General features: G+C 54.9%; 1 protein-coding gene across 1 annotated transcript in view; it reads right to left on the reverse strand.

Moving 5' to 3' along the window:
• Positions 1 to 25,847, reverse strand: part of CUNH6orf118 (chromosome unknown C6orf118 homolog) — a 109,432-nt gene extending 83,585 nt beyond the window's left edge. The window contains exons 1-6 of the mRNA XM_036247791.1: positions 25,811 to 25,847; positions 11,271 to 11,938; positions 10,372 to 10,494; positions 9,308 to 9,367; positions 7,207 to 7,331; positions 3,239 to 3,297 (exon numbers count right to left, since the gene is read on the reverse strand). Coding sequence (XP_036103684.1) covers positions 3,239 to 3,297; positions 7,207 to 7,331; positions 9,308 to 9,367; positions 10,372 to 10,494; positions 11,271 to 11,938; positions 25,811 to 25,847 — 1,072 coding nt within the window. The remainder of the gene's footprint in view (positions 1 to 3,238; positions 3,298 to 7,206; positions 7,332 to 9,307; positions 9,368 to 10,371; positions 10,495 to 11,270; positions 11,939 to 25,810) is intronic.
• Positions 25,848 to 26,866: the final 1,019 nt, after the last annotated feature.

Genomic DNA, 26,866 nt, shown 5'->3' on the forward strand with positions numbered 1-26,866 from the left:
CAGGAGACCCGAGAGGAACAGAGAGAGAGAGGAGGAGACCGGAGGAGAGAGAGGAGATGTGAGCGAGGAGAAGACACAGAGAGGAGAAGAGAGAGGAGACGGGAGAGAGACGAGAGGAGCAGGAGAGACAGAGGAGGAGGAGAAGGAGAGGAGGAGAGAGACAGAGAGAGCAGAGACAGAGAGACAGGAGCAGAGCGAGAGAGAAGACAAGAGAGACAGTAGAGAGAGAGACAGAGAAGAACAGATGAGATGAAGAGAGAGAGAGAGAGAGAGGAGATTGATCTTGGACATGTTGAATTGACACTCAAATGACTGTGTCCACTAGCAGTTGGATGTACTGACCTCAAGCCTAAAAAACAGATTCTAGAAAGAAAGAGATTCTAAGCCAAAGGCATGTGGATTGAATGAAAGGCATGCTGGGCTCCATGAATCTCAATATTTACGGAGTCGAGAAAGCAGATGGAGACGTTGAGAGCAACTCCATGCTCAGGGTATTTTGTGATCAAACAGCTCAGATAGATTCTTGTCAGATTGATAAGATTTAATTTTTTGAGAAAGAACAACTATTTCTTTTTGATGGAAAAAGGCAATTGGAAAGATCTCACTCTTACCTGTACATAGTACAGAAGGCCGAAGTGATGGCTGTCATTCAACTCGGCCAAATTTGAAGGAAGGGAAAACGCTGGAGTTCAGTTTTGAAATTTGGGGAAGTTCGTTAAGCAGGGGGGACGTGATGAACTAACTGTCTTCCCAACAATTCGTGAGGAAATGACGAAGGCAAGTCTTTGCTCTCGTCCCTGAGCTTAGCTGAAGGTCTCAACCTGAAACTATTAACAGGTAGCAGAGAAGCCAAAAGGAGGTAAGGCCATTGTCCTGACCACTGCCACACCTCTGCCACCTGCTGAGGAAGACGGAGGCACCAAGGGGGGAGGCACCGGTGCCGGAAACAGTCAGCCAGGAGCCAGCGTTGAGGCGTTGACTAGAGTTCTAGAAAATTAGCGACTTCCTGTTGAGTCCCCGCCGTGGTCCTCTGGTAGCAGTCACCAATAAAGCTCTTAACGTAAGACAAATGTTTAAACATGGCCCTGGTCATGCAGCTCGGTCGGGTACAGCGTCGTGTCGTCCTGACATGCTGGCTCCATCCCTGGGCAGGGCACGTACAGGACTCAGCCAATGATCGCATCAACAGTGGGACAGCAGGTGGATATGTCCCTCTCTCCTCTCTCTACAAATCAATCGAACAATGGAATTGTTTTCAACGGTGACCTGTTTCAAGTGACAGCCAGGCAGCCTTCCAAGACCCATCTCTGAGAGGAGGGCTGACCAAGGCTGAGCTCCAAGGGTGCAAGAGGAGCAGGGACCCCACAACTTCAGAGCCCGGAGGTGAGATTGGAAGGCAAGCCCAGAGCCAGCCCAGAGAAGGGGCTCGGGGGACAAGAAGCCCCTGGAAGACAGACAGCAGATGAAGAGCACATTTCTCCCGGGAAGGAGAGAACCACCTGCAAGAGAGAAACAAACGGCTGACAAGCCCCGTGGAGGCCCGTTCTGCCGGCGTCTCATCCGGTGTCTGCCAGCGTCTCATCCCGGTAGCCCGGTGCGTGCTCCCCGGCGCAGGCCAGAGACACCCAGCGACACCCGCTGAGCTCTCCAGCAGCAGGTTACAGACTCGGAGGGAAGACAACGTTTGACTGAATCATGTAAATAGTAAAGATTAACGAGCAAGGTATTTAATTGAACGTGTTTTGATTATTTAATTGTATTTTAAATTGTGCATCTAATTTTATGGTGATTTTTAATAACCATCGAGTGCATAAATATTTACAAAATGAGCCTCATTTGCCATGAGCCGTGTGTGCCCTCACAGGAAGCCATGACACGGAGAAGAACCAATGGGCAGAGTGGTCGCACAGTGCCACTCTGTTCGCTCTCCCGTGGACTGTCACGTGGAATCCTCACGATAAACCTGAGAGGGGAGCATGACCGTCATCCCGACGTGGCTGGGCAGCGCAGACTCCTGAGGTTGAGATCCCAAAGCCCAGAACCTGGGTGACCCACCGGCCACGGCGCCAGCCACGCCTCCACGGGCCAGCACCTCAGAGGGCGTCGAGAACGTGGACAGCCTTAGAAAGCCGTGGCCGCCTGCAAACGCTGACTGCTTCGAGCTAGAAATTACGATGAAAAGGTTCCGGAAGCCAGGATGGACTGTCTTCATGGCCATGGCCCCGAAAACCCCAGGAGACCACGGCCCCACGGCCAGTTCGCCCCCTGCAGAGGCTCCGACAGGAGCCCCCGGGCTGACCTAACGTGTCGCAGACTTTCAGACTCTCTCTGGGATAGACGACGTGGCTCCTTCAGCTCCTGCTCGTGGGGTCTGATCCCATGTTTATGTCACTGGTCAATCTCTAGGACCAAATGTCTTGGGCAAAACCTGACCTAACTCCCTGTGCACAGGTCCTGACGTAGTTCAGTGGCCCCCTGGCACCCCCAGACCTGAGATGAACCAGCGAAGCTGCCCGAGCACGGGAACCAGGACGGCCACCCTCACCCCGACGGGAGCGCTCAGGTCAACCTTCCTGTGTCTAAAACACTTCAGCTAAAGTCTTCATGTTATATAAAACTGTGTTTCTAAAGAACATGATCAGAAAAACGAATAAACTGTAATCACTTCTCTGAAAAAAAGACCCTTTGAAATAACTAACGGCAGGAGGCCATGGACAGCGGACGGTGTTGGACCATCTCTCGCCCAAAGCGCTCAGCATGGGCGTCAGCGGGAGAACATCAGGCCTGGACGGCCTGGCTCAGGTCGCTGGGGACCGTCCAGGGCCCTGAGTTCATGGATAAGGTTGGGGCACGAGCCTGGCTCCATCCCCAGGAGGGTGCAGGAGGCTGCGATCGATGTTTCTCTCCCTTTCCCTTTCATTCTCTCTAAAATATCAATAAAATACTTTTTTTTATCCTCACCCAAGGACATTTTTGCATTTATTTTCAGAAAGAGCAGGAGGGAGAGAGGGAGGAAAAGAGAGAGAGAAACATTAATGTGAGAGAGACACATCGACTGGCCGCCACCCACACTACCCCAACCAGGGCCGGGGACAAACCACAACCGAGGTACGTGCCCCCTTAGCAGGAACCGAACCCGGGACTCTCTGGTCTGTGGGCCGACGCTCCAACCGCTGAGCCAAACCGGCCGGGGCCAATAAAATGCCTTTTAAAAGGAGAACATCACGTGTGGACTTGCCTGACTTCTCCTGCGCACACCGCAGCAGCTCCTGCTCCTCCTCCAAGTCACCTCTGAGTCTGTGGTTCGATAACACAAACGGAGAGATTAGAGCCCCATTCACACCTTGTCCTGCTGTTTATTTTATGTGTTTTTTTAAACTGAGAAATAAAGCCCGGCCAGTGTGGCTGGGTGGCTGAGCGTCCCCATGCACAAAGAGGTCGCCGGTTCGATTCCCAGTCAGGGCACGTGCCCAGGCTGTGGGCCTGATCCCCAGTGGCTGGTCAATCGATGTTCTCTCTCATCGATGTTTCTCTCTCTCCCTCTCCCTCTCTCTCTAAAATAAATTTAAAAGTGTAAAAAAATAGAGAAATAAAAACGAATCTTCCTGGTGTGTAACCAAAAAGCTAATAAGAAAATGTATATAAAGTGAGAGTTAGTCAGTCAAGTGGAACAAAGCAAAGGAAACTTCCTCTCTGAGACCGCATAAGCCGCTGGTTCAAGGAGCTGGTTACTCTAAAATAAATGATCTCGCCCTGGCCGGTTTGGCTCAGCAGTTAGAGCGTTGGCCTGAGGCCCAGAGAGACCCGGGTTCGGTTCCCGCTAAGGGCACATACTTCGGTTGCAGTTTGTCCCCAGCCCTGGTTGGTCGTGCGGGTGGCAGCCACTCGATGTGTCCCTTTCACGCTGATGTTTCTCTCTCTCTCTCCCCCTCCCACTCTATCTGAACAAAAAATGGAAAAAAAAAAAAAAATGTCCTCGGGTGAGGATAAAAAAAATAAAATAAATGATCTCCCACAGTGTTGATTGATACTACTTTGCGACTTGAGTCCCTAGAAAACAAGGAGGTAAAACCTAGCACTTATACCCTGGGGTAGACACGAAGCATGACCAATGGACTCAGTGAAGTGGACTAAGGTTCCGTCTTCCCTCTGCCTCATGTTCCTCCCACAGAGACAACCGACAAATTCCACTACTTTAAAACTAAAAATAAAATGCAAAAAAAAACAAATGTTTTACATAAAAAATTAAAAATTGTTGTAATCTCTTTGTATCCTCTTCCTGGTTCAAAATAAACTAAATTGAGTATCTCATTTCCAAGCGGTTTAGAGAGAGAGGAAAAGGAATCTAATAAGCGTCGCACATCTGAGGCAAACCCTGTGAAATGCTTCAGCATCAACGCCACGCGTGTCCTAATTCCACGTGTCCACGAGGGGCCCAGGAGTCTAAGGAGACTTTCACATGTGTTAGCTCATTTTAATTGTAAGCAATTGAGGTTAAATGGATTGATACTAATGGTAAGAGCCTTCTCAGTATATACATTCAGAGAGTTTCATTTCTATCCATTTTTTAACTTACCTTTATTGTTGAATATATTACAGATGTCCCTCCTTTTTCCCCCCTTGACCCCCTCCTTCCTAATCCCACCCCCTCCTGCTTCCCCCACACTATTGTCTGTGTCTGTTGGTTATGCACATATGTATATACGTCCTTGGGTTTATCTCTTCCCGCCCCACCTCCCCCCTTCCCTTTGAGGTTCATCGGTCTAACAACCAATTTGAACTTTCTAATCCTTTCATCTTTTCACCCAACTCTCCTCCCATCTGGCGACCGACAAAAAGTTGTCTGTATCTATGAGTCTGTTTCTGTTCTGCTTGCTCATTGTGTTTGTGGATTTAATTGTTGATAGATACGTATTTATTGCCATTTTAGTGTTGATATTTTTTTATCTTCTTCAAGAAGACTCGTTAACATTTCATATAATACTGGTTTGTTAGTGATGAACGCCTTTAGCTTTTTCTTGTCTGGGAAACTCTTTCTATGTCCATCGATTCTAAGTGACAGCTTTGCAGGATAGAGTAATCTTGGTTGTAGGTCCTTGCTTTTCATCACCTTGAATATCTTTTGCCACTCCCTCCTGGCCTGCAAAGTTTCTTTTGAGAAATCAACTGACCACCTTATGGGAGCTCCATTGTAGGTAACTAACTGCTTTTCTCTTCCTGCTTTTAAGATTCTCTCTTTATCTTTAACCTTTTGCATTTTGATGATGATGTGTCATGGTGTAGACCTCTTTGGGTTCATCTTGTTTTCTATCCATTTTTAATGTGGTTTTAAATATTATGTATGTTTCTTTTCATTGCTTTTCCTCCCTCGGGAACTTTAATGACATGTAATGGATTTTCTGTGCCTGTCTTCCATGTCAACCACTTTTTCTCTTTCTTTCTTTCTTTATCTCATTTCCATTCTCTATTTTCCTGCTTCTCTCTAATGCCCCAAATTACATTTTTGTTCAACACTCTTCCTCACTGGGTCTGTCATAATTTAGTCCCAATCTATATAGCCTTGGCTTTTTTTTTGTTCTTTATCCTCATTCGAGGACATTTTTCCATTTTTTGTACAGACAGAGTGGGAGGGAGAGAGAGGAAGAGAGAGAGAGGGAAACATCGATGTGAAAGGGACACATCGAGTGGCTGCCACCCACACGACCAACCAGGGCCGGGGACAAACCGCAACCGAGGTACATGCCCTTAGCGGGAACCGAACCCGGGTCTCTCCAGACCGCAGGCGGACGCTCTAACCGCTGAGCCAAACCGGCCAGGGCTAGCCTTGGCTTTTTTAACGTCTCTCTCCTCAGTCATCAAACTGTGTTTGTTCTGTGTCTTCTTTATTTGTTGTCGATATCTGTGCTTGGGTTGAAATTTCTGACTCCAGGTGGTTTTCATGTCCTGAAACGCTCACAGGTGGCGTCGTGTGGACTCCACGGCTGCTTCCTTCCACCTCTTACTTGCTGTCCCGTGGCCGGGATCTCCATCAACTGAATCGGCTGGTTTTCTCTTGACAGCAAACTTTGTAGACAACATCCTTTACGCCTCTGCCTGTTGTGGGCAGGGCTAGTGGTTTGAGGTCGTGTGTAGGGTTCCTAACTCAAAAGGACCTCATCTCTCAGAGCAGCAAATATCCATGTGCTGTCGTTTGGGGTTTTATTTTGTTTCAGTCTTCGCCAGGATAGCATTGTTTTGGACGGAAAGACATCTAGGTGGTGGGAGGGGTTGGGTGCCCTTGGATTCTCTTCTCCTGTGGGATTCTGAATTCCCCTTCCCTGCTGCTTCCTTCTGCCATGCAGTTTGAAAGGATGCTGATTGCCCCTTCAACCCTCTTTCCACCTGCATTATCATCATTTCGGAATTGTTTCTGGCTTCCACACTCGCCTCTCCAGCCTTTCCTTCTTCGTTGGTGCTCTGAAGGTCTACCAGGAGCCTCTGTCCCTGCTCATGTAGGCACGTCCCCTCTCTCCCTGGTCCTGGTTTGAGAACATTTTCGGGCTTCTACGGCTCCGTTCTCCTCTCTACCCCAGAAGGACCTTGCTCTCAAAAAGGTGCAGAGAAGGCGACGACATCTCAGAACTAGATGCTCATTTTGCATTTTCGGGTATTTTGAATGGTCAAGGCTCTCTGTCTTCTGGTCACTGAAGTCGCGGGTTCAATTGAGTTCGTTTTTACTTTGTTTGCTTTTGTTTCTCGGTTTTGTTTTCTTGAAGATATTTTGGGTGTGTTGGGTTTGCTGCCATCTTTTTTAATCCTTTGCAAATCATTTCATCCCGAAAGACTAGTCTACAGAGAAGTTAAATGGATTTTAGGTGAAAAACAAACCAATCAAATCATTTCATCCTGAAAGACTAGTCTACAGAGAAGTTAAATGGATTTTAGGTGAAAAACAAACCAATCAGGGCATTCATAAAAGGTGTCTTTGCGGCTCTCTCGCCTATCAAATTAAGTCCTCAGGGGCCACCAGAGAAATGACCCCTCCCCTGCCCACCCATAGAAGGACCAGGCTTCTGGAAGAGGACAGAAGGTGACGGGCATGGTGTGGGGACAGCCGCACCTCACTCGGTGGTGCAGAAAGAATGCAAACTACGCTTGGCCCCGGGTTTTAAAATATCGTCGAACAGTATAAGCCCAAGGTGCATACATCAGATCCTAGCCCCTCACCTGTCATTGTGCTCCAGGGCTGCTCGGGTGGCCTTCACGAGCGCCCTCAGCTCCTCCCGGGCCTGCTGGACGTCGGCTGTCTTCACGGAGCTCCTCTCCAGCCCAGTGACGTGAGCCAGCAAAGTCTAGGAGGACACGGCCGCACGGGCCAGACACACAACGACGGTGAGACTTTTCCTTTCATTGCTTAGCACGTGTTCCCAAGCCACCCTGAGTCAAAATATAAATTCAAGGAAAAACAGGCAAATAGGGAGGGCTGGGGGTGGGGACAAATATTGGAGGAGGTGACCGGCAGTCACCTAAAGATCTGGGTCACATATTTTTCAACCGTTTAAGGTTTTACTTTCCTAAGACATTTAAAAATGGTGGGGTTACTGTTGGTGTGTGTGTTGGAAGGACGTGAGGGTCACGTGTGTCCAGCACGTAGTCATGGGCACCACAGTTACTCCTTCGAAATTACGGTGCAACAGCTCAATGCGGTCGCTGTGCGTGGACCCAAAGCAACGCCACACTCGGATGAGGGGGACAGAGCTCTCTGCCTCCCCAGGGGAGGGGCTGCCAAGCTGGCAGAACAGAGAGTAGGCACCCTGAGGCCTGGGGATCCTTTCATTCTGGTGGCTGGCTGAGATGTGGGCATGTTGGTGCCCTCTGGACACCAGGTAGACCCCCGCTGGAGCCTCCGATTGATCCTGAACAACATAAGCTTACTTCTCTGCAGCATAAGATCCTAAAGCGAAGAGCACAATGCACTCATGTCATTTTGGGCACGTCCATCCGTCGATGGACCCTCCCATCTCTACTTCCAACTTCTAGGTGTCCACACATCCCTCTTCTTAAAAAGACACCAGTCATAGTTAGGACCTACCCTGATGACCTCGTCTCGATTTGGCCACATCGGCACAGACGGGTTGCCCCACAATGTCCCACTCACAGCGTCCAGGCAGACACAAACTTTGGAAGACACTAGTAAGCTCAGCAGAGGTGCCTGGTTGGGGCATGCAGAAAATAGCGTATGAAGGAAGCTCTGTAAGGTGTCAGTGGGACAGTGGCCACCCTCACACTCAACCACACTCCGTGGCAGCTGACAGTCACTAGAAGACAGCTTAAAAGTAGCTTGGGAAACTTTGTTTTGAGATATTTGTGGAACGTTTTCTTATTCTCATATTGGTGGCACAACAAATTACTGAAAACTCAGTGGCTTCACACAAATGTGTCACCTCAGTTCTGCAGGGCAGATGCCCCAGTGAGCTCCGTGGGCCCTGCCAGGGTCTCACTGGGCTGAAATGAAGGTGCTGAGGGCTGCCTTCCGGAGGCTCTGGGGGAGGCTCCTTCAGATATTCAGGCTGTGGGCAGAACAGGTCCTTGCGGTTGTAGGACTGAGGTTCTCTGCCTTGCCGGCCGTCAGCCCCTGGCCCCTCTGTGGTCCCTGCACTTGGCCCTCGTCTCAGAGCCCCCAGGAGGTAGGCCTCCTCCTCAGGCTCCTAACCGCTGACGGCTCGTCCTCTGCTTCCTTCTGACTCCAGCCAGGAGAGAGTCTCTGTTGTTGGGGCTCTTGTGATTAGATTGGGCGCACCCAGATAACCCAGGACAATCTCCCTTTATTAAGGTCTGTGACCTGCCTACGCCAGACACCGCAGTATCAGCCTCTGCCGGGACGCTGGACAGTTATGGTGTGGACCCCCGAGAGAGAGCTGGTGACATATGTGTCAGGGAAGCTACGCAGACGGCTCTCGGCAGCCAGCGAGGGCGAGAGGGAGAGGGGCCAGTTCTGAGCAAACCGAGATAGGCAGGGTGCGCCCAGTAACATGCGGGGTCTGTGTTCCAAAAGGACAAGCCCGCAGGAGAGGTCACTAGAAATCGGTGGCCAGAGATACTGGCAAACACTGCAAGTGGGTGAGCCCACCCCCACCCCGACCCTCACCATGAGCGGAAGGTAAAAGGTACCGTAATGTCCTAACTAGCACACAGTACGGCCCTTTAATAACAACCTCGACTATTCTAGGTACAGGGCGGAAATGGGGCTCCCCAGATTCCAGGCGCCTCCTGCGGTCATGAGTTGGAAGGGGACGGGCTCCGGCCAGGTGCTGCACGCGGCGGTTACCTTGTACTGCTCCGTGGGCTGGGAGTTCAGGAGGATGGCCATGTAGAACTCGTATTCATCCTACACAAAGAGAGGGGCCGCTGGACGTGTGTTCCGAGCTCACACTACAATGGCAGGGCTTTTGCACGTATCAATCCCATGAAAGTTAAGGGTGCCAGTTCCGATCATTTAAAAAAATACAAAATATTTTAGCAGTGTATTGACCAATATACCCACTGAAATGCGATCTTACCGTCTCTGAAGCACACTTGAGTACTAACTCTTGATCACCTCAGGACAGTGACATACAATGCCGGGACACACGCACGCGACCTCCTGCTACGGGGAAGCTCCGTGGATTTGGGTCTGCTGCCCTGCAGGGACCAGCTCCTCGGGGCTGGGGACATTCTCTGCACATCAGGTCCCTGTATGGCTGCTGCTGGGTATTCCTTGTCATTCAGAACTTGGAGACTAGCAGACTGTGTAAGCGACCTACTTCCAACTCAGCTTCCGCACAAAGATCACCCTCATGAAACCACAACAAATGTGTAATTGCATAAGGATTCGTAAAAATTACATATGCATAATTATGTACTATGTATGTACAGTTGTCTAAATTCATATGGAAACTAGGGGGCTTTGATGGGAATGATGGTTTCAGGAGCGCACTAGCTGGGTGCTTCTTCCACGTGACCCGTTTACGGCGGAGGTGAGTCCCTCCGAGGCCGCGGGTGAGTTTCCTCGTCTGAGGAACGGAGACCATGACCCGTGGCAGAATCTCGGTGAGCCCGGCCGGTGTGGCTCTGCGGTTGAGCGTCCACCCTGCACTAAGAGGTCGCTGGTCCGATTCCTGATCAGGGCACATGCCCAGGTTGTGGGCCCGATCTCCAGTGGGGGGCGTGCAGGAGGCGGCCAGTCGATGTTCTCTCTCATCGATGTTCTATCCCACTCTCCCTCTCCCTTCCTCTCTCTCTAAGATCAATAAAGGAAAAAATAAAATAAAGGAACCCTGGTGAGGCTTGAGATCCTATGTGCAGACATCAGGCCTGGCTCTCAGCTGTTAGGTGGGAAAGTATGTTTCTTACCTTAATTTCTTTCAGGATATCGCCAAATATCAAAGAGCTGTTGCAAATGTCTCCGAAGATCTGGCTGAAGACCTGCAGCCTGCTGAGCTCGCGGGGGTCGCACACACACACTTTCTGGAGCTCCTGGGGGGAACACAGCCAGCCCATCTCGGGGTGTCTGCTTTTCCTTCCGAATCAGTTCTCAGGCTGACGAACCAGAACCCCAGGGGGTGTCATCAGAGGGTGCAGGCCCCCGCCGCCCAAGGCTCAGCCAGGAGACAAGCCCAGGTGTGCCGGGTGCCCTCTGACCAGTGCTGAGAACCTTCGATCACCCGCTCACCCCACGTCTGCTTTGTGGGCTTTTTGTTTCTTCATTCCCTCCCTTGCACCCTGTCTCCAAGGATTCACTCCTGCCTGCGCATTGTCCCCAAGGTCTTTCTCTCCCCTCCTTTTCGCTCCTGCACCCCAACCCTTCAGACCCAGCCCCCCTCACTGCACGCGGCTGCAGCCCTGGGCAGCTCTCGGGGCCCCTCCCTGACACTGTCCGCCTTCTGCAGACACGGGGGCTCCTGGGCCGACGTCAGCAACTTGAGGTGACTCCATCCCTCTGCTCACTCTCCTCGGGTTCGGCAGTGAGTCGGGGCATCTTTCCCGGGTGCTCCTGCTGGCCGGGGACGCCCCCTTTCTGGGAGCCCTGCGCTGTGGAGCCGTAGCCCCCACACTGCCTCCAGCTCCCCGCGCCAGGCCCAGCCCAGTGTTGGCCCCTGACTGTCACCCTCGGCATCTGCGCGGTTGTCAGGAGCACAGCCGTCACCTACCTGGCCATGCCAGCGAGGCCCCTGCGTCTCCGCCCACGACACTGAGGACACTTGCGCCCCAGCAGCTACAGCAGTGACCCCCGCGGCGCCCCGCGCCCTCACCTGCTCCAGCTTCCGCTGGTGGCGTGCGGCGGCCTTGGCCCCCGTGAAGTCATTCTCCAGGAGGTCCTGCGTCCCAAGCACTTCTCTCTGGAAACACAGGAACGTCCTGTACTTGTCGGCTTTGGTGACGCCGCCCAGGTGGGAGCGGACGCGGCGGTACTGGTCGGGGCCCGGGGGCCACCGCGCGCACTGGCGGCTGGAGTGCACGGGCCTGCGTTTCAGCACCGTCAGCTCCGGCCACCGGAGCTCTTCCCTCCTGGGCAGAGGGCCCTCGGGCCCCCGTCTCAGCTGGGGAAGGACGTCCTCCTCCGACGTGCGGGAAGCGCTGGCCGCCGGGTTCAGGTACCGGAACAGCTGGGTGCTCCCGGAGTCCCGGGGACGCAGCGCCGTGCCGATGGTGAAGTCGGCCAGGGCGTCCTTCATCTTGGCGACCCTCTGACCAGCCGGGTCCCCCACTCGCGGGGCTCTCTCCGGCTTCGGCCTGCTGGCGTTGCGCCAGTGGTGCAAGATCGTCTCGGGGGGCCTGTAGAGCTTGCTGGGGTTCAGGTGTCCGGAGGTGTAGAGGAAGACATCCTGCCGATGGCTTTCCTGGAGTTTGTCCAGGAGGTCCGAGAGGTTGCCCAGCCCCCGCACGCCCGGGGTCCGGCAATGTCTCCTCCTGAGGGGCCCTGGACGGAGAGACAGCGGCTGTTACACGTCCCCCGGTCCGCGCAGGACAAGGAGGCCCGTGCACGTCCGCTGAGCTGCGGAAGCCGTTCGGGGAGCGGACAGGGACGGTCAGGAAACAGACCCTGCGGTCAGGTGGTTCTGCCAGCCGCCAGTATCAGGACCCTGTTTCTCCTAAGAACAGGAGCGGGGCCCAGGGCAGCGAGGCGGTAAGGGCACCTATGCTGTCTGAGCACGTGCCCCACACCCCAGCCTCACACCCCCATCCGCCCGCGGTTCTGTGGGTGGAACCAGCCTGGGGGCTGAGCTCCACTCCGCAGAGTCTCAGATGGGAAGGTGGGGCCCTGGCTGGGTCCCAGGAAGCATCGGGGGACTTCGCTCCCAGGCTCACTCCTGTTGTCGACATAACCCCGCCCCCTTGTGGGGTGACTGATCCCTCAGAGCCACCTGGACGCATGGCCCCCCATCTCTGAGCCAGGAAGGGCACCTCACAGACTCCCCTGCCCTGACCCCTGCCTCATGGATTAGGTCCCCGTCCCTGTCTGAGGTCACCAGTGCCATGGGACACAGCACAATCACGGACATTCGCTCGTGTCCACAGGCCTGGGGGCTGTGCCAGGCGCACCCACCGTGGGGCAGGGAAACCCCAGAGCGGGGTCCCCTCAGGGACGTCACCAAGCCCAGAGCCCAGGCCCCCTGACACTGTCCCACATGGAGGCGAGTCTTCCCTCCCTCCCGCGCGGCCAAGAATTAGGGGAAATGCTTCTGGGACTGTGATTCCTTGAGAATCCCCCCTACTGGTTAGCACATTACATCAAAGAAGCCACTTATGAAATGTCGGAATAGTCATAGAATGATTCTTTAAGACAGATAATCATTATACCTGAGCAAAGGCATCAGCACTTACAGAACACCCTAAAATCACATTGCTTTTGCCGGCTTCCCCAGAAGACAGACAGACAGACAGACAGATGGACAGATTTATTATAAGGAATGGGCGCATACGAGTATGCGGTCCGGGAAGCCCAAGACCTGAAGGTAGGCCAGCAGGTGGAGACCCAGGTCGCTCTGAGGCCTTTTGCTGAACCTGAACCCCCTCCTCGGGCGGCCCGTCTTTGCTCTGCTAAAGCCTTCCACGAGCCAGCGGATGGGGCCCCGCCAGGTCGCTTTCCTCAGAGTCTCCTGACTTAAATGTTAATCTCATCCGACAAACATCCTCCATGGAAACACCCAGAATGACATGTGACCAAACACCTGGGCGCGGTGGCCCAGCTTAGTGTCCTGGGAACTTCGCCGTCACACACAGCGGCCCAGCCCTTCGGGGACACGGGAGAAAGGCAACTCCATGGACGTGTGGTCCGTTGTTAGTGTTATTGCCAACCAGCAATTCCGCGAAATGGGTTCCTCCTTTGCCCTTGACCTCGGTGGACCTGAGAGGCGCGGATTCCGCTTTGCTCTCCCAAGTCCTCATGCTCCCGGCCCTGGGTCCCGCCTGAAAACCAACACCTACGTTCCCAGCCGAAAACACCGGGACTTGCATATTTTGTGATCTCAATCTGATGGCAAAAAAAAAAAAAAGAAAAGATTGACATAATTTATTGGAAAATATGGTTCTTTATCAAATGATCGGGAAACATTTGTTTTAAGTAAAACCACACCTATTTTGAATCGTATCGATAAGACACAGTAACAAATATGCTGGACTAGGTTTGAATTAAATAGTTCAAACGCTGTTTGTATTTGACATTTGTAAAACACGAGGTGTTGTTTTTGAGTAATTTATCCTTTTCAGGTTAGAAGCTACAGGTCCTTTCATGTCAAAATTGTTACGAATCCTTCCCCGTGTACTCTCGTCTCTGGGAACCCGGTGTCCCACGGGAACCTCACCGGTCTGTCTCCCCACCTGCACGGTGAAGTCAGCAAGCCCCTGGGGAATGTGCTAGTGACAATTCAGAGCAAAGAGCCGGCAGGTGCCTGGCCCACGGACCTGCTCTGTGCACCGGGCAGACACGGCCACGGAGAGCCGAGAGCCTCCACGAACAGGCTGGCGGGCGGGGTACAGCAGAGGGCAACCATGCCCCCCAGAACAGAATCTCCACAGGGTGCCCCTCCCTCTGTGCAGACCCCTTCCCTCTGGCTGTTTTCCTTCCCCACCTGAACCCTGCGGAGAACATTTACAGCTCTTCCCAAGGTTATAATCACCCCTCCTGAACCCCGCGGTGGCGTTGGGACCTCTCCCTGCCACGCGTCACCATCATCGTCACCTAGAAGACTCTCTGCCCGGGTCTTACATTTCCTCAGGGAAGGAACTGTTTTACTCACATCAGCATCTTCAGGAAAAAAAAAAAAACAAAAAAACAGAACTTTTGGTCACTGGATAACTGGAAAAGAAGTACTATTTTTAGAATTTTAAGCAGTAATATAACACGTTACTCTGTCCCACACCTGTGGTGTCTCCCTCAGGGATGAAGGACGTGCCCCACCCGGAACCTTCCAGGGAAGGAGATGTGAGCCCCTGAAATGAGGGAAGACACAGAAGCCTTGGGGGAACCAGGTGTGAGCCCCTGAAATGAGGGAAGACACAGAAGCCTTGGGGGAACCAGGTGTGAGCCCCTGAAATGAGGGAAGACACAGAAGCCTTGGGGGAACCAGGTGTGAGCCCCTGAAATGAGGGAAGACACAGAAGCCTTGCGGGGAACCAGGTGTGAGCCCCTGAAATGAGGGAAGACACGGAAGCCTTGCGGGGAACCAGGTGTGAGCCCCTGAAATGAGGGAAGACACAGAAGCTTTGGGGGAACCAGGTGTGAGCCCCTGAAATGAGGGAAGACACAGAAGCCTTGGGGGAACCAGGTGTGAGCCCCTGAAATGAGGGAAGACACGGAAGCCTTGGGGGAACCAGGTGTGAGCCCCTGAAATGAGGGAAGACACAGAAGCCTCGGGGGAACCAGGTGTGAGCCCCTGAAATGAGGGAAGACACGGAAGCCTTGCGGGGACCAGGTGTGAGCCCCTGAAATGAGGGAAGACACAGAAGCCTCGGGGGAACCAGGTGTGAGCCCCTGAAATGAGGGAAGACACAGAAGCCTTGGGGGAACCAGGTGTGAGCCCCTGAAATGAGGGAAGACACAGAAGCCTCGGGGGAACCAGGTGTGAGCCCCTGAAATGAGGGAAGACACAGAAGCCTCGGGGGACCAGGGTGTGAGCCCTGAAATGAGGGAAGACACCGAAGCCTCGGGGGAACCAGGTGTGAGCCCCTGAAATGAGGGAAGACACGGAAGCCTTGCGGGGACCAGGTGTGAGCCCCTGAAATGAGGGAAGACACAGAAGCCTCGGGGGAACCAGGTGTGAGCCCCTGAAATGAGGGAAGACACAGAAGCCTTGCGGGGACCAGGTGTCTGTGGGCTGTAGGTGAAGAAGGAAATGTAGACTTTACACTAACTCTTCTTCTTGGTGTGGATGGGTGTGGAAGGCAGATATCCACCTCCTAACCATGTTTCTAGCAAAAGTAATTTGCAGGTTTAGTTTTTACAACCTTAAAATAGAGAGATAGTTCTGAATTATCTGGGTGGGCCCAATCTAATCACAAGAGCCCCAACAACAGAGACTCTCTCCTGGCTGGAGTCAGGAGGAAGCAGAGGACGAGCCGTCAGCGGTTAGGAGCCTGAGGGGGAGGCCTACCTCCTGGGGGCTCTGAGACGAGGGCCAAGTGCAGGGACCGCAGAGGGGCCAGGGGCTGACGGCCGGCAAGGCAGAGAACCTCAGTCCTACAACCGCGAGGAACTGTTCTGCCCACAGCCTGAATATCTGAAGGAGTCTCCCCCAGAGCCTCCGGAAGGCAGCCCTCAGCACCTTCATTTCAGCCCAGTGAGACCCTGGCAGGGCCCACGGAGCTCACTGGGGCATCTGCCCTGCAGAACTGAGGTGACACGTGTTGCTTTGAGTCACTAAATCTGTGGTCGTCTGTGTAGCAGGAGCTGCAGCCAGCACGCGGAACTGGTCTCCGCTCTATCCGTGATCTGAGCGCTGGGACTGTGATGACAGGGTGGGGGACACTAGTGGCAAAAGGGGTCACTTCAAGAGAGCAGGTACTGCAGTGAGGGGTGCCCTCCCAGAGCCTCCCCTCATCACCAGCTCCCCCAGGAGGCCAAGTGGAAGAACCGTGATGCCTCCCTGCCGTCCGGGGCCCAGAGGCCTCGGTTCCTTCACTGCGTGTTCAGGAAGGAAGGGTCTCCCCAGGCGGACGACAACGCACCTGCTGTGCAGCTGGTGTGCCCGGCGCGTCCGCCCCGCTCACCCCGACTTCACCCACTCACTGCCTTGTCCTGCATAGAGCATGTGCTTATCAGGGACCATGACGTCAGACGAGACTCCTCTGTTCCCACCCCTGGGCTTGGGGAACGCAGTCCCTCCCGCGTGCGTCCTGGGGTGACTCCTGCCCGGCCAGTGCTGCTGGTGCAAAGGCTGTGAGGAAACCCAGCTCAGGTTTCCAAACCCCGGACCCTCTCCTCCCTCCATCCACAGGGACGACGAAACGCCCACGGTACACGCAGGAAACAGCTGTGCAAATGTGTCTGTGAGACGGGCCCCGCGGAGCCCAGCAGACCTCCCGGAGGGGCAGTGGGGAGCCAGCGGGCCTGCGCGCAGAAGCCACTAAAAGCAAAACGCTGAACTCTCACCCCTAGAAATGCTTCTCGCTCCCGGGACTGCGAGGCCTGGCCCAGGGACCAGACCGACGTCATTGCTTACAGTCTTCGTAACGAAGAGGGTTTCAGCCCGGCTGGTGTGGCTCAGGGGCTGAGCATCGACCCTGCACCAAGAGGTCATCAGTTCGATTCTCGGTCAGGACACAAGCCCAGGTGGTGGGCCGGATCCCCATGGGGGGCGTGCAGGAGGCGGCCAGTCGATGTTCTCTCTCATCCATGTTTCTCTCTCCCTCTCCCTTCCTCTCTCTCTCAAATCAACAAAGAAGAAAAAAGTTTTTTTTAAAAAGAAGAGGGTTGTATTAATGCAGTTTTATTAGCATGCTGAGCAAGTACACGAGGAACAGAAGAGTCAAAGAGCTGACGGGGGACTGTGCTGTTGGTGGCCTCACGTTCCCGCTGAGGACACGGAGCCAGAGCTGCAGGTCAGGGGGCCGGTGCTACGGCCGTGCCCTCCGCTGCCCGCGCGCCGAGCCCACGGAAGGTTCTCCACGCGCTGGCGCGTCGTACGACGAACATCTGAGAACTGTGCTGTAATTCAGACTGTTCCTGCTCAACCCAACAAGCTTCCTCTCAACCCGGGATGCCCCCGAGTCACGGGTTCAAGCCCACGGTGCGGTGTGGGGCAGGGGCCTCGGGGCAGAGACCGGGGTGCCATTGCCCTGCCTCCCACCCACACAGTCACAAACTGCAGCCTCAATAAAGACAGAGGAAGAGTGAGGTACGAGGGCACCGGGTCCTGGCCGTTCGGTGAGAACTGGGGAGCCGCTGTGTGCCCCGCAGTGTCCTGCCCTGGGGCTTTTTGTTTTTAATCCTCATCTGAGGACATTTTTCTCTTTATCTTCAGATAGAGCGGGAGGGAGAGAGGAGAAACATCGATGTGAGAGAGACACATCGACTGGTTGCCTCCCACATGACCTCGACCAGGGCTGGGGACGAACTGCAACCAAGGTCCGTGCCCTTGGCCGGAATCGAACCCAGGACTCATTGGTCTGTGAGCCGATGCTCTAACCGTTGAGTAAACCGGCCAGGCCTGGTGTATGTCTTATGAAAAATACAGGGACAGCACCTGAAAATCTCCCCTTCACCCCTCCTCCTCCCAAGGACAAGGGTGCACACACACACACACACACACACACACACACACCTCTGATCTGTTTCCTTTGTGTGTTGTTATTAGATTTTCTGTCTTGGCAACTCATCCGCAAATCTAACCCTAAACCCTGGGACCAGGAGCTGAGCTGCGGTCTCCAGAAAGGTCTTCATTTTCCACGTGGGGCTCAGAGGCACTGGGGTCCCCCGGCAACCCAACACCAGATGAGCAGCTAACAGCAAACAGAACCCTCGGCGTCCACTTACACTCAGCCTGCGGGTCCTCAGCCATTGCTCCTGGCCACGGGCTCAGGGCTCGGGCTGGGCTGGAGTTACTGAGGAGACCCACAAACATTCCGGGCCCCTCCCCGAGCTCCTCTGCTGCTGGGCAACCAGGACGCAGCCCCCACGGAACCTCGCCCGGGCCCCGCCCTCTATGCCCACCGCCCTCTTCCTTCGCAGGAGGACTAGGTTTGCCTTCTTGCTTTCCCTTTCAAAATAAAACACTTTCTGTCACTTGAAGAAACACCCAAATAACCTTGCACTTGCTAATTCCTCTCCAAAGTCTGGGGAGCAATAAAGGTAGGTGGTCTTTGGTGGGGCACCCTGTACAGGGAGGGGCAGCCTGCAGGGCACAGCCCCCCAGGTGAACTGGGGCTCCAGCACGGGGTCCCTGCGGTCACCGAGCTATCGTGGTTGCTCAGGCCAACGCTGACCCCCAATTTCCCAGCAGGGAACTGAGATGATCCCAGGAGGAGTAGCCCGCCAGACCCGTTGGAGGGGGAGCAGGGATATGTGTGTGCCCAGGTTTGCCCCCCGAGCCTTTTCCTGAGTCACGGGAGGAAGGTGAAAAATCTCCTGTTTCCTATCTTTGAAGAAGAATCCATTTCCACTTCCTCCAGCCGGAGAGCATCCGCGTGGGTGACTGCTGTTCTCGGGGGCAGCCCCTGGCAGCCCCACCGCTCGGGCTCAGGCTGAGCGAGGTGACTGGCCCCTGACAGAGCGGTGGTGACCAAGTTAGCCGGTGCCCGAGAAGGCTTCGCACACGCACATTTTCTTTTATTTTTGTGGGTGCTGGTCAGACACATAAAAGTGGGTGTGAGGCTTAGAAGCCAGGCGGTGGCCCTGAGCCCTGCGTGCTCAGTCGGCTCCATAGTCAGGTGTGTCTCCTGGAGAAATTCAGGTAAAAAACGTGTTGACCGATTTCTCTCTCCGGTGCTGACAGTGTTGAGGGTCCAGCCACAACCAGAAATTTTGACATGAAAATGCCCACATGGCATAAGGGAGCTAAGTCCTGATCCAAGATGAAAAATGCTTTGTCTCCAACCTCCTATTAATTTATAAATTAGGATCAAATGTGTAGCAACCCAGGTTTTTTGGGACCAACTACTGGGCGAAAACCAGGGAGCCTTTCTGCTCAGAACCGCTCAGCACTGGTGGTGGTTTCACAGACTGTAGACTACCCCATGGTCTCCTCCTCGCGCAGGGGGTGACAGGGTCCTCTCCGCTGTCCTTCCGCAGACAGGCTAGAGGGACAGGCTCCCGGACCTTGGCAGAGACAGTGCTGGGAAGTGCGGGCCCCAGGTCTGGTGGGTCCCCTCCGGCGTCCAGCCGCGCTGCCCTCACTCGGCTTATCAGCACAAGAATGAGTGGATTTAGCTCATTTCACATGAAGTTGTGGAGTCTTAGTTTAGCTCAGGAAGAAAAGAATTTATTTCTTCCCAACACCTGCATTTCTCCCGAGTCAGCCCCCAGGGTAGGGCACATCCAACGTTAAATTAACCCCCACACACATGCCAAAGGGCAGGAAGTGGGTGGCCTTGGATATGGGCAACTCTCCCATTTCTAAATGTGTCCACAAAGTGTCTGAGGCAGAAACATACTGACTCGTCATATTATGCATGCAATAAATATATCTGCCCCAAACAGTCTCTTCCCCGAGGCCAGACTTCAATGCGGGAATCACCAAGGGCAGCTCCCCATTCAAATCACGGTGCAGGTGTTTTCCTTCGTGTTACGCTATTTTGCCTCCCGCCTCTAGATGGCGCTAGAAGACACGAGAAAAGACTTGCGCGAAGGCGGGTTACCAGCAGCTGAGACAGCATCCCAGCTCCTTCCTTCTCCCCACATCCGTTCACCCTCCCCTGCGCCCAACAAGGGAAAACGCACGTTGTCGGTTCTGGTCACTGCTAAGGACGCAGGGACGCACCATGTCCCAGCCGTAACGGCGCTCAGGGGGCCGGAGATGACCTAGGAGCGGTCTGGGTGATGTGAGGGCAATGGAGTCGGGGCAAACCTGTCCCAGGACCCAGTGGGTGGGGCCTCAGGGACCCAACGCAGGTGTGCAGGGCAGGCGACCACAGGAGTTCCTTGTCCTTGAAGCGGGGAGGGGTCTCGGATGCTGTCACAGAAGCCAACAGGTCAAAACATAAACACGTTCAGTTCCTGCTTTTTTGCTATTTGGACTTGAGCCCAATGGACCACATCGAAGGGACCCTGTAAACCTCTGTGGGGTCCGAGCTCTGGAGGTGTGAGACAGGAGGGCGCGGCCGAGGGGCTCCAGGTGGCCTGGACTTGGACAGCAGCCGGACGGGACAGGTGAAGGTGTGGGGCCAGAGCTGCAGGAGAGACAGGCCGGGGTCCGGGGGGTGGTCCAGGTGGGTCCTGCGGACAGCAAGAACTGATGGAAAGACTGCAGATGGAGGGCATGCACAGGATTACACCAGAAAGAGAACTCCCTGCCAGGAGGTGTGCAGGGCGCCGGGCGCTGGGCACGCAGGTAAGTGGGGCCCGCACCCCCACCTGGCCCAGCGGGAGGCAAGTCCTCCACGCCCCTCCAGGCCAGACTGCCTTTTTAGGGTCCCCAGCAGTCAGTTCCCCTCCCTGCCTCGTCCGCTCTGTGTTTTACCAACTGTGGAAACTGCTGTCTCGCGTCAGGATGCAGGACTTTGCGACGCCTCCTTAAAAATAACACAAGCATTGACAGCCTTTCACCTCACACCGTGTTTTCCAGAAGAATTTAACGACAAGCGTGCGATGGGAGGTAAAGAGAACCCCCTGCAACAGTTCGGAGTCTGACAAGGTCTCACTGGGCCAACTCGAGGTGTTGGCAGGGTTCTTCCTTCTGGGGCTACCGGGGGCTCCCTGGCCTTGTCTACTCCAGAGGTGCCAGTGTTCCTCAGTTCTGGCTTCTTTGTCCATCTTCAACGTGATGAGCAGCAGCTGGTGGACATTTCTCTCAGCACAGCGGCTCCTCTGCCTCCGTGTCCCCGGCGTGAGGACCCTCGTGGCTGCACCGGCCACCTGGACGTGCAGGTCCCTCCCTCTCCATCCACAGGTCGGCCGACCAGGGCTGCCTTCCACCTGCCACCGCATCCCGTCCATCACGGGACCTGGCCTCCTCACCGGCTCGGGCCTGAGGCCGTGGGCGTCCTTGGGGACCTCCTTGGGGACGTCCTTGGGGACCTCCCAGGGGAGCTGCGCGAGGGAGACCCGAGCGCCAGGGCAGAGCTGGTGGCGGCGCAGGGACTGGAAGGCGAAGGCACCACCGCAGACAACCTGACCTTCCCCAGACTCCTCTCCCACGCGAGCCTGTGGAGCCTGCTGGCTTGGGGTTTGGGGGGCTCCTCTGGTTAATTTTCTATGATTGGACGCATCTGAGCAGGTTCAAGGACCTGGGCTGTGGAGGAAGGAACACTGAAAACCTACGAATTGGGGACATTCGATTCCAGACCCGGTGCCCATCCAAAAGGTCCGGGAGTCTCCGAGGGAAACTGGCAGGCAGGGAGACATGTGCTGTCGCTGCAGAACAGGACACAAAACCAGGCACGTCCGGTCAGCCCACGGTCAGTGCGCGTCTCGGGAAAGGTCCAGTGACAGTGAGCCCTGGACGTGAGCGTAGGAGAAGGAGGAGTGAGGACCCTCCGTGCTGCTGGGATCTGGGGGCCTCAGCCTGTCCCAAGCCAGCCTATTCTTCTCTGGGTTGGTGTCCCTGAGGCAGAGTGACCCCATTTGTCCCCCAGCCGTGTGCTGCCTCCAAAGCTGCCTCCCCATGTCATACCCATGAGTTCCCGCTGGGTGGCTGGTGTGGGTCGGCCACCTGGTCACCTGGGCTCTCTCCCTGCCTCCCTGCCCTGACAGATCGGGTCTGAGACTCAACTGAGACGCGCCCGCTCCAAGCTCTGGGGAAAAGTGGACACTAGGACCCTTCTGATCAGATTCCCCAAAACTGGTCCGGAGCGAATCCCCCTTCTTCCTCCGCTGGTCCCCGCAGCCCTAGTCCTGGGCAGGGAAGTCCGGAGATTTCTGTTCCAGCTAGTGTCAGCTTATTAACTCCCCAAAAGCTCCTCGCGCAAGATCTCACTGTTGTGAATTTCCAGGTCTTATTTTGAAAGGAAAAGGCTGAGGTTCCTCCCTCTGGTTCCTACAGGACTGTTTCCGGTCCCCGCCCCCCGCTGAAGGGAGCAGGGAGCCAGACCCTGAGTGATGCCTCCAGGGGTTCGGTGCCCGCCTGTGTCCAGAGCCCCTTGAAGGCAGCAGGGGCGGGTGGGGCCACAGGGCGTGGCGCAGCCCTCTGGTCTCCGCTCACTAGCTGCCTGAGCGCGGATTCCTTGCTCACGTTCACTGGGCAGCAACACGGGTGACTCAGAACTGCTGTGAGGATGGAGCTGATCCAAGTGGCAGGGTGCCCGGCAAACACGTGTGTCACTTCCTGTGACCTCCACTGTCTGGTCTGGCGCGGGGCCCACTGCAGGGCGGGGCCCAGAACATGCAGGAGGGATCTGCACCCACCGGGCCGTGGAGCGTCTCAGACAGACCAGGGAGGACCTGACTCCCAGCCGGGCGCTGACGAGGCGGGAGGCAGCGGGCGAGGTTTCTCCTGTGGGAGCACAGCGCGTGGATGTCGTGGAAGGACGTGGACAGCTCAGGGAGCCCACGCGCGTCCTGTGGCTGAGCCATAGGGGCCAGGAGGGGGCCCAGATCCCCGAGGGCCGCCAGTGGACTGCAATTCACTCTGTAGCAAGTCAGGGCCCAGCAGGGGGCCACAGGCAAACTTTGGGAGGGGGAGTGGCTACTGTCAAGCATAGCACAGGTCCTAAATCAATTTATATTTTAAAAATTAAAGAAGACCCGCTGAGCATAAGGAGGCTTCCTTCAGATGATTAGTTGAGGGTTGTCCGCAGGAGAGGATGCACTGATCCATGTGGTGCTACCACAGAACCAGGACCTGGGAACAGGGGTCATAGAGCCACAGATGTCAGGACGTTAGACAGGCGTCCTGGCAACCAGAGCTGCCACTCGATGGCCTGGTTTACGTCACGGCAGCATGTCCCCAACCCCTGGAGCGGTATGAAGTCGAATGACACCCCCCCAAATCTCACCCCTAAGTCATGGTTTCATATGGACAAAATTCAGTTCTCCACAAGGCTCAGGAAATGGGGCGTTTGAATGCATGGCCTTTTACTTAATGCAAGGTTAGGTATTTTATTAGCATATTTTCTGTGTTTTTTTTTTTTTTTAGTCCTCACCCGAGAACATTTTTCCATTTTTTGTTCAGGTAGAGTGGGAGGGGGAGAGAGAGAGAGAAAAAAACATTGACGTGAAAGGGACACATGGAGTGGCTGCCACCTGCGCCACCAACCAGGGCCGGGGACAAACTGCAACCGAGGTACATGCCCTTAGCGGGAACCGAACCTGGATCTCTCTGGACCGCAGGCCGATGCTCCAACCGCTGAGCCAAACCGGCCAGGGCTCTTAGCATATTCTCTTAACATGTATTCGTTATGTGCGTCTTAGTCATTCCGTAGGTTCCAGTGCTGGTCTCGTCCTGACGACAGAGCAGTCAGCAAGCCCTAAGGACAGTTCCACCCAGTTACCGACACACGTCCAAAGGGCTGGACACGGTCTGAACACATACATTTTACAGGTAAAAGTCAGGAGCTGATGTTTCAAATAAATTCTGACTTTATTTTCTAGTCACTCTCTCTGCTCGACAGCAGTCAGGGATGGGCGGGAGGTTTCTGTTCTCTTTGGAAGGGGGACAAGGGGACAGACAGACGGAGGACAGCGCTTGTCACGCTGCTTCTTTGGGCTCGTGCACAGCAGCAACCGTGGATTTAGAAAACTTACAAACGGTCCCAGGTGTGGTTTTCAGGGCTGTAAGTGTGTCGGGCCCCCCTCTCCCGGCCCCGTGACCACGAAGACTGGATGCAGACAGAACGGCAGCGGGAGGCAACAGGACGAACACCTCGGCCTGGCCCGACGCCGGGAACCCTGCCGCCTGCCTGGCGCTCCCGTTTCTCCGCCCGCACCCTCGTGTGCGCGCAGGGAACGGCGGCCGGACAAGGTGCCGCCTTGCGGGCGGGCGCCTCCTGCCTTGGGAAGCAGCTGGGGAGGACCTGACTCTCAGCCCGGGAGGGGCGGTGAGGCCCAGGGACAGTCCAACAGGCACACTGTCGTCGGCTCTTCCCGATCCGCCAGACAGAACCACTCTGCACCTTGAATTACCAAGTCCGATCATGGACGCACCAGCTGGTGACGTTCACCTTGACGCAGCGACATTTGTGCAGGTCACAGGAAGTCGGTACTGCACAGCGGTCCGTCTGCAGAGCAGCGCGGTGCCCAGGCCGCGGCGGGAGGAGCTGGGTGTCCGCAGAATTCTCCCTCAGGCACCACGGACACTGCCTGTCCGAGCCACAGGCTGTGGACACCTGGGACAACCTGCTGGTCCCGCTGCCAGGAACAGACGCTGGTTTTCTTCACTGAAGGTGGCTCCGGTTTGTCCCCCTGCACCGTGGGCTCAGCCCAGAGCGTCCCCCGGCAGGAAGAAGCAGCCCTTCCGGACACGCACGCGGCACCCCCAGGCCGTGGCAGCTGGACTGTCCCTGCGCCGACGGCTGGAAGCTGCTTCAGGAGTGGGGCTCGGCACGCAAGGCCGTCAGCTCTGTGACCCGAGCTGCCCGTCCCGAGGGCCCCGCTTCCCCAGGGTCGTCACCCTCTGAACTCACGCAGCGGGGTTCGTAAGGCACCCAACGAGATGGCACGCTCTGCCCCATCCTTGGGGCGGGAGCGACGCCCACACATCACTGCAGTGACGGTGTCCCCTGCGCCAGGCCGACGCGAGCCGGCAGCCCCTCAGCACGCCAGCCCCCGCGCCTCCCACAAACGACAGCACGCGATCCACATGGAGATGTTTTAAAAACTCTGTATTCAATTATTCACACCGAAGGGTACCCATTAAAATTATGAACATCTCTACATGTATTTCAGGTATCGTACATATATATACTTTGTACGTGTAATTACATATCCACAGAAGAGCTCCTGGCTCCCGGGGGCAGCCCTCTGGGCGGCTGCGCCACGCTTATTTACAACTCGCCCGAGGCTGTAAGAAGTGATGCCCGCGCTATGGTACAAACATGGAAGGTCTCGTAAATACAAAGACTGCAAATGAACACATGAAAAAAGTACACACATGTACAGTATGTATAATTCATAAATGCAAAGTGAAGACCCCTTCAGGTGACCGCACTTGCGCATTGTACAGAGATTCCTGTTACACATATAAAATAATTTTTTGAAATTTACTCACTCATCAACTACAATGCAGTTGGATATTGTTAACCAGAAACTCCTCCTCCTTCCCAGAGGGCAGTGGGGCGACAGCCCTGACCGGGGACCCGTGTGGGGAGCGCTGCGGCCTGGGCGTGTGACCACCCGGGTTGCCCTCCAGTGGTCTGGGGTCAGCAGGGAGACAGACGGTCGCCAGCGGACTTCTAGGTGTCTAAGCTAGGGAAGGAGAGAGGGTCTCTTGTTCCTATGGACCTGTAAAGAAAGTCACCTTTTCTTGTCAGAAATTTTCAAAATGCTGCATGTCTCCCTATCTTGGTAACGGTTTCACAGTGTTTGGGGCGAGCACATTACTTCAGTGGGTCCCTGGGCTGGATCCTGTGAACAGGTAGGGGCACTGTTTACCATGCCTCTATAGGTCAATCTCTCGTACCTTCCATCTGCACAGGAAGTGCACACACAGAATACACACCGTGAAAGGGGTCGCACAGGAAGCGGCATTCCCACGTCACTCACACAGGCTGAGAGGTGGCACACGGACCGCCATGCCCATCGCGTAGTCGTCCTTTAGGTGGGCCAGGGCACTGAGTCATACACCTTTAAAAGTGAGTTTACAACAGCAATAAAACCCGTCCATTTACGCTTCTGTGAATGTACTGGACCTGACCCACACCAGCTGAAACCACCTGTGTGAGCCGACCTCCGCTCTGCAAGCTGGATCTGGCTGTAAGTTTCTGTCTGAGGGCCGCCAGTGACCTGACCTGTCCCCGAAGAGTGGCCGGGCCTGCGGGCTGGGCTGTTGGTCACACCCCCCCGGCTGCAAGACCGGCGACAGCGCAGCCGCGCACCGTTGGCGGGGCAGAGAGCGAGTGTCCGAGTGAAGGGAGCAACGCTTTTCGTTTCCAAACGTGTTTCCTGGGACACGTGAGTGTCTCTTTGCTCATCTAATGATTCAGAACCAGAACACCACTGAAACTTTTCTGCTATTTTTATCACAGAAATGCATCTAATGCTTCACACAACCAAAATGTCCAGCGATAAAAAGACAAAAGAAAAAGTGTACTGGATGGAGTATCACTGATTTAAACCTAGGATAAGTCTTCAAAGAAATCGGCAAAATGAGTATCGGGATAAATGCTTCGGCCCTGGTGACAATGTGACAGCCGTGGGCACTGGCCCGCACGGGGGAGGGGCCGGCTCCTCTGCATCCTGCCGATTTCAAGTAGACACACTTGCAAGAGAAGGTTACGCTAATGGGACGAAACTGATGTCTTGAAAGAATCGAACCCTAAATCAGCAAAGCATAGAAAGCATGTTGGAAATACGTAAAGACAGAAGTGATTTCCAAAATCTAAATCATGCGCATGTACCCGAAACTCAACAAAATCACAGCATAATCAGCGCCACCGTTCTTGGAAGCTGTAAAAAAGACTGAACAGTGGCAGCCACAAGGGTACAGGAGAATAAAACCAAATCAAAGGTAGAAATCAGGAAGGAGAGAATGGTCCTATTCATTCAACTTGACAACATTAAGCATGGATGTGCCCCTGAAATGTCTTCTATTACTATTAA

Source organism: Molossus molossus, unplaced genomic scaffold (assembly GCF_014108415.1).
Source record: "Molossus molossus isolate mMolMol1 unplaced genomic scaffold, mMolMol1.p scaffold_m16_p_8, whole genome shotgun sequence".
In the NCBI taxonomy this organism is placed as follows: domain Eukaryota; kingdom Metazoa; phylum Chordata; class Mammalia; order Chiroptera; family Molossidae; genus Molossus; species Molossus molossus.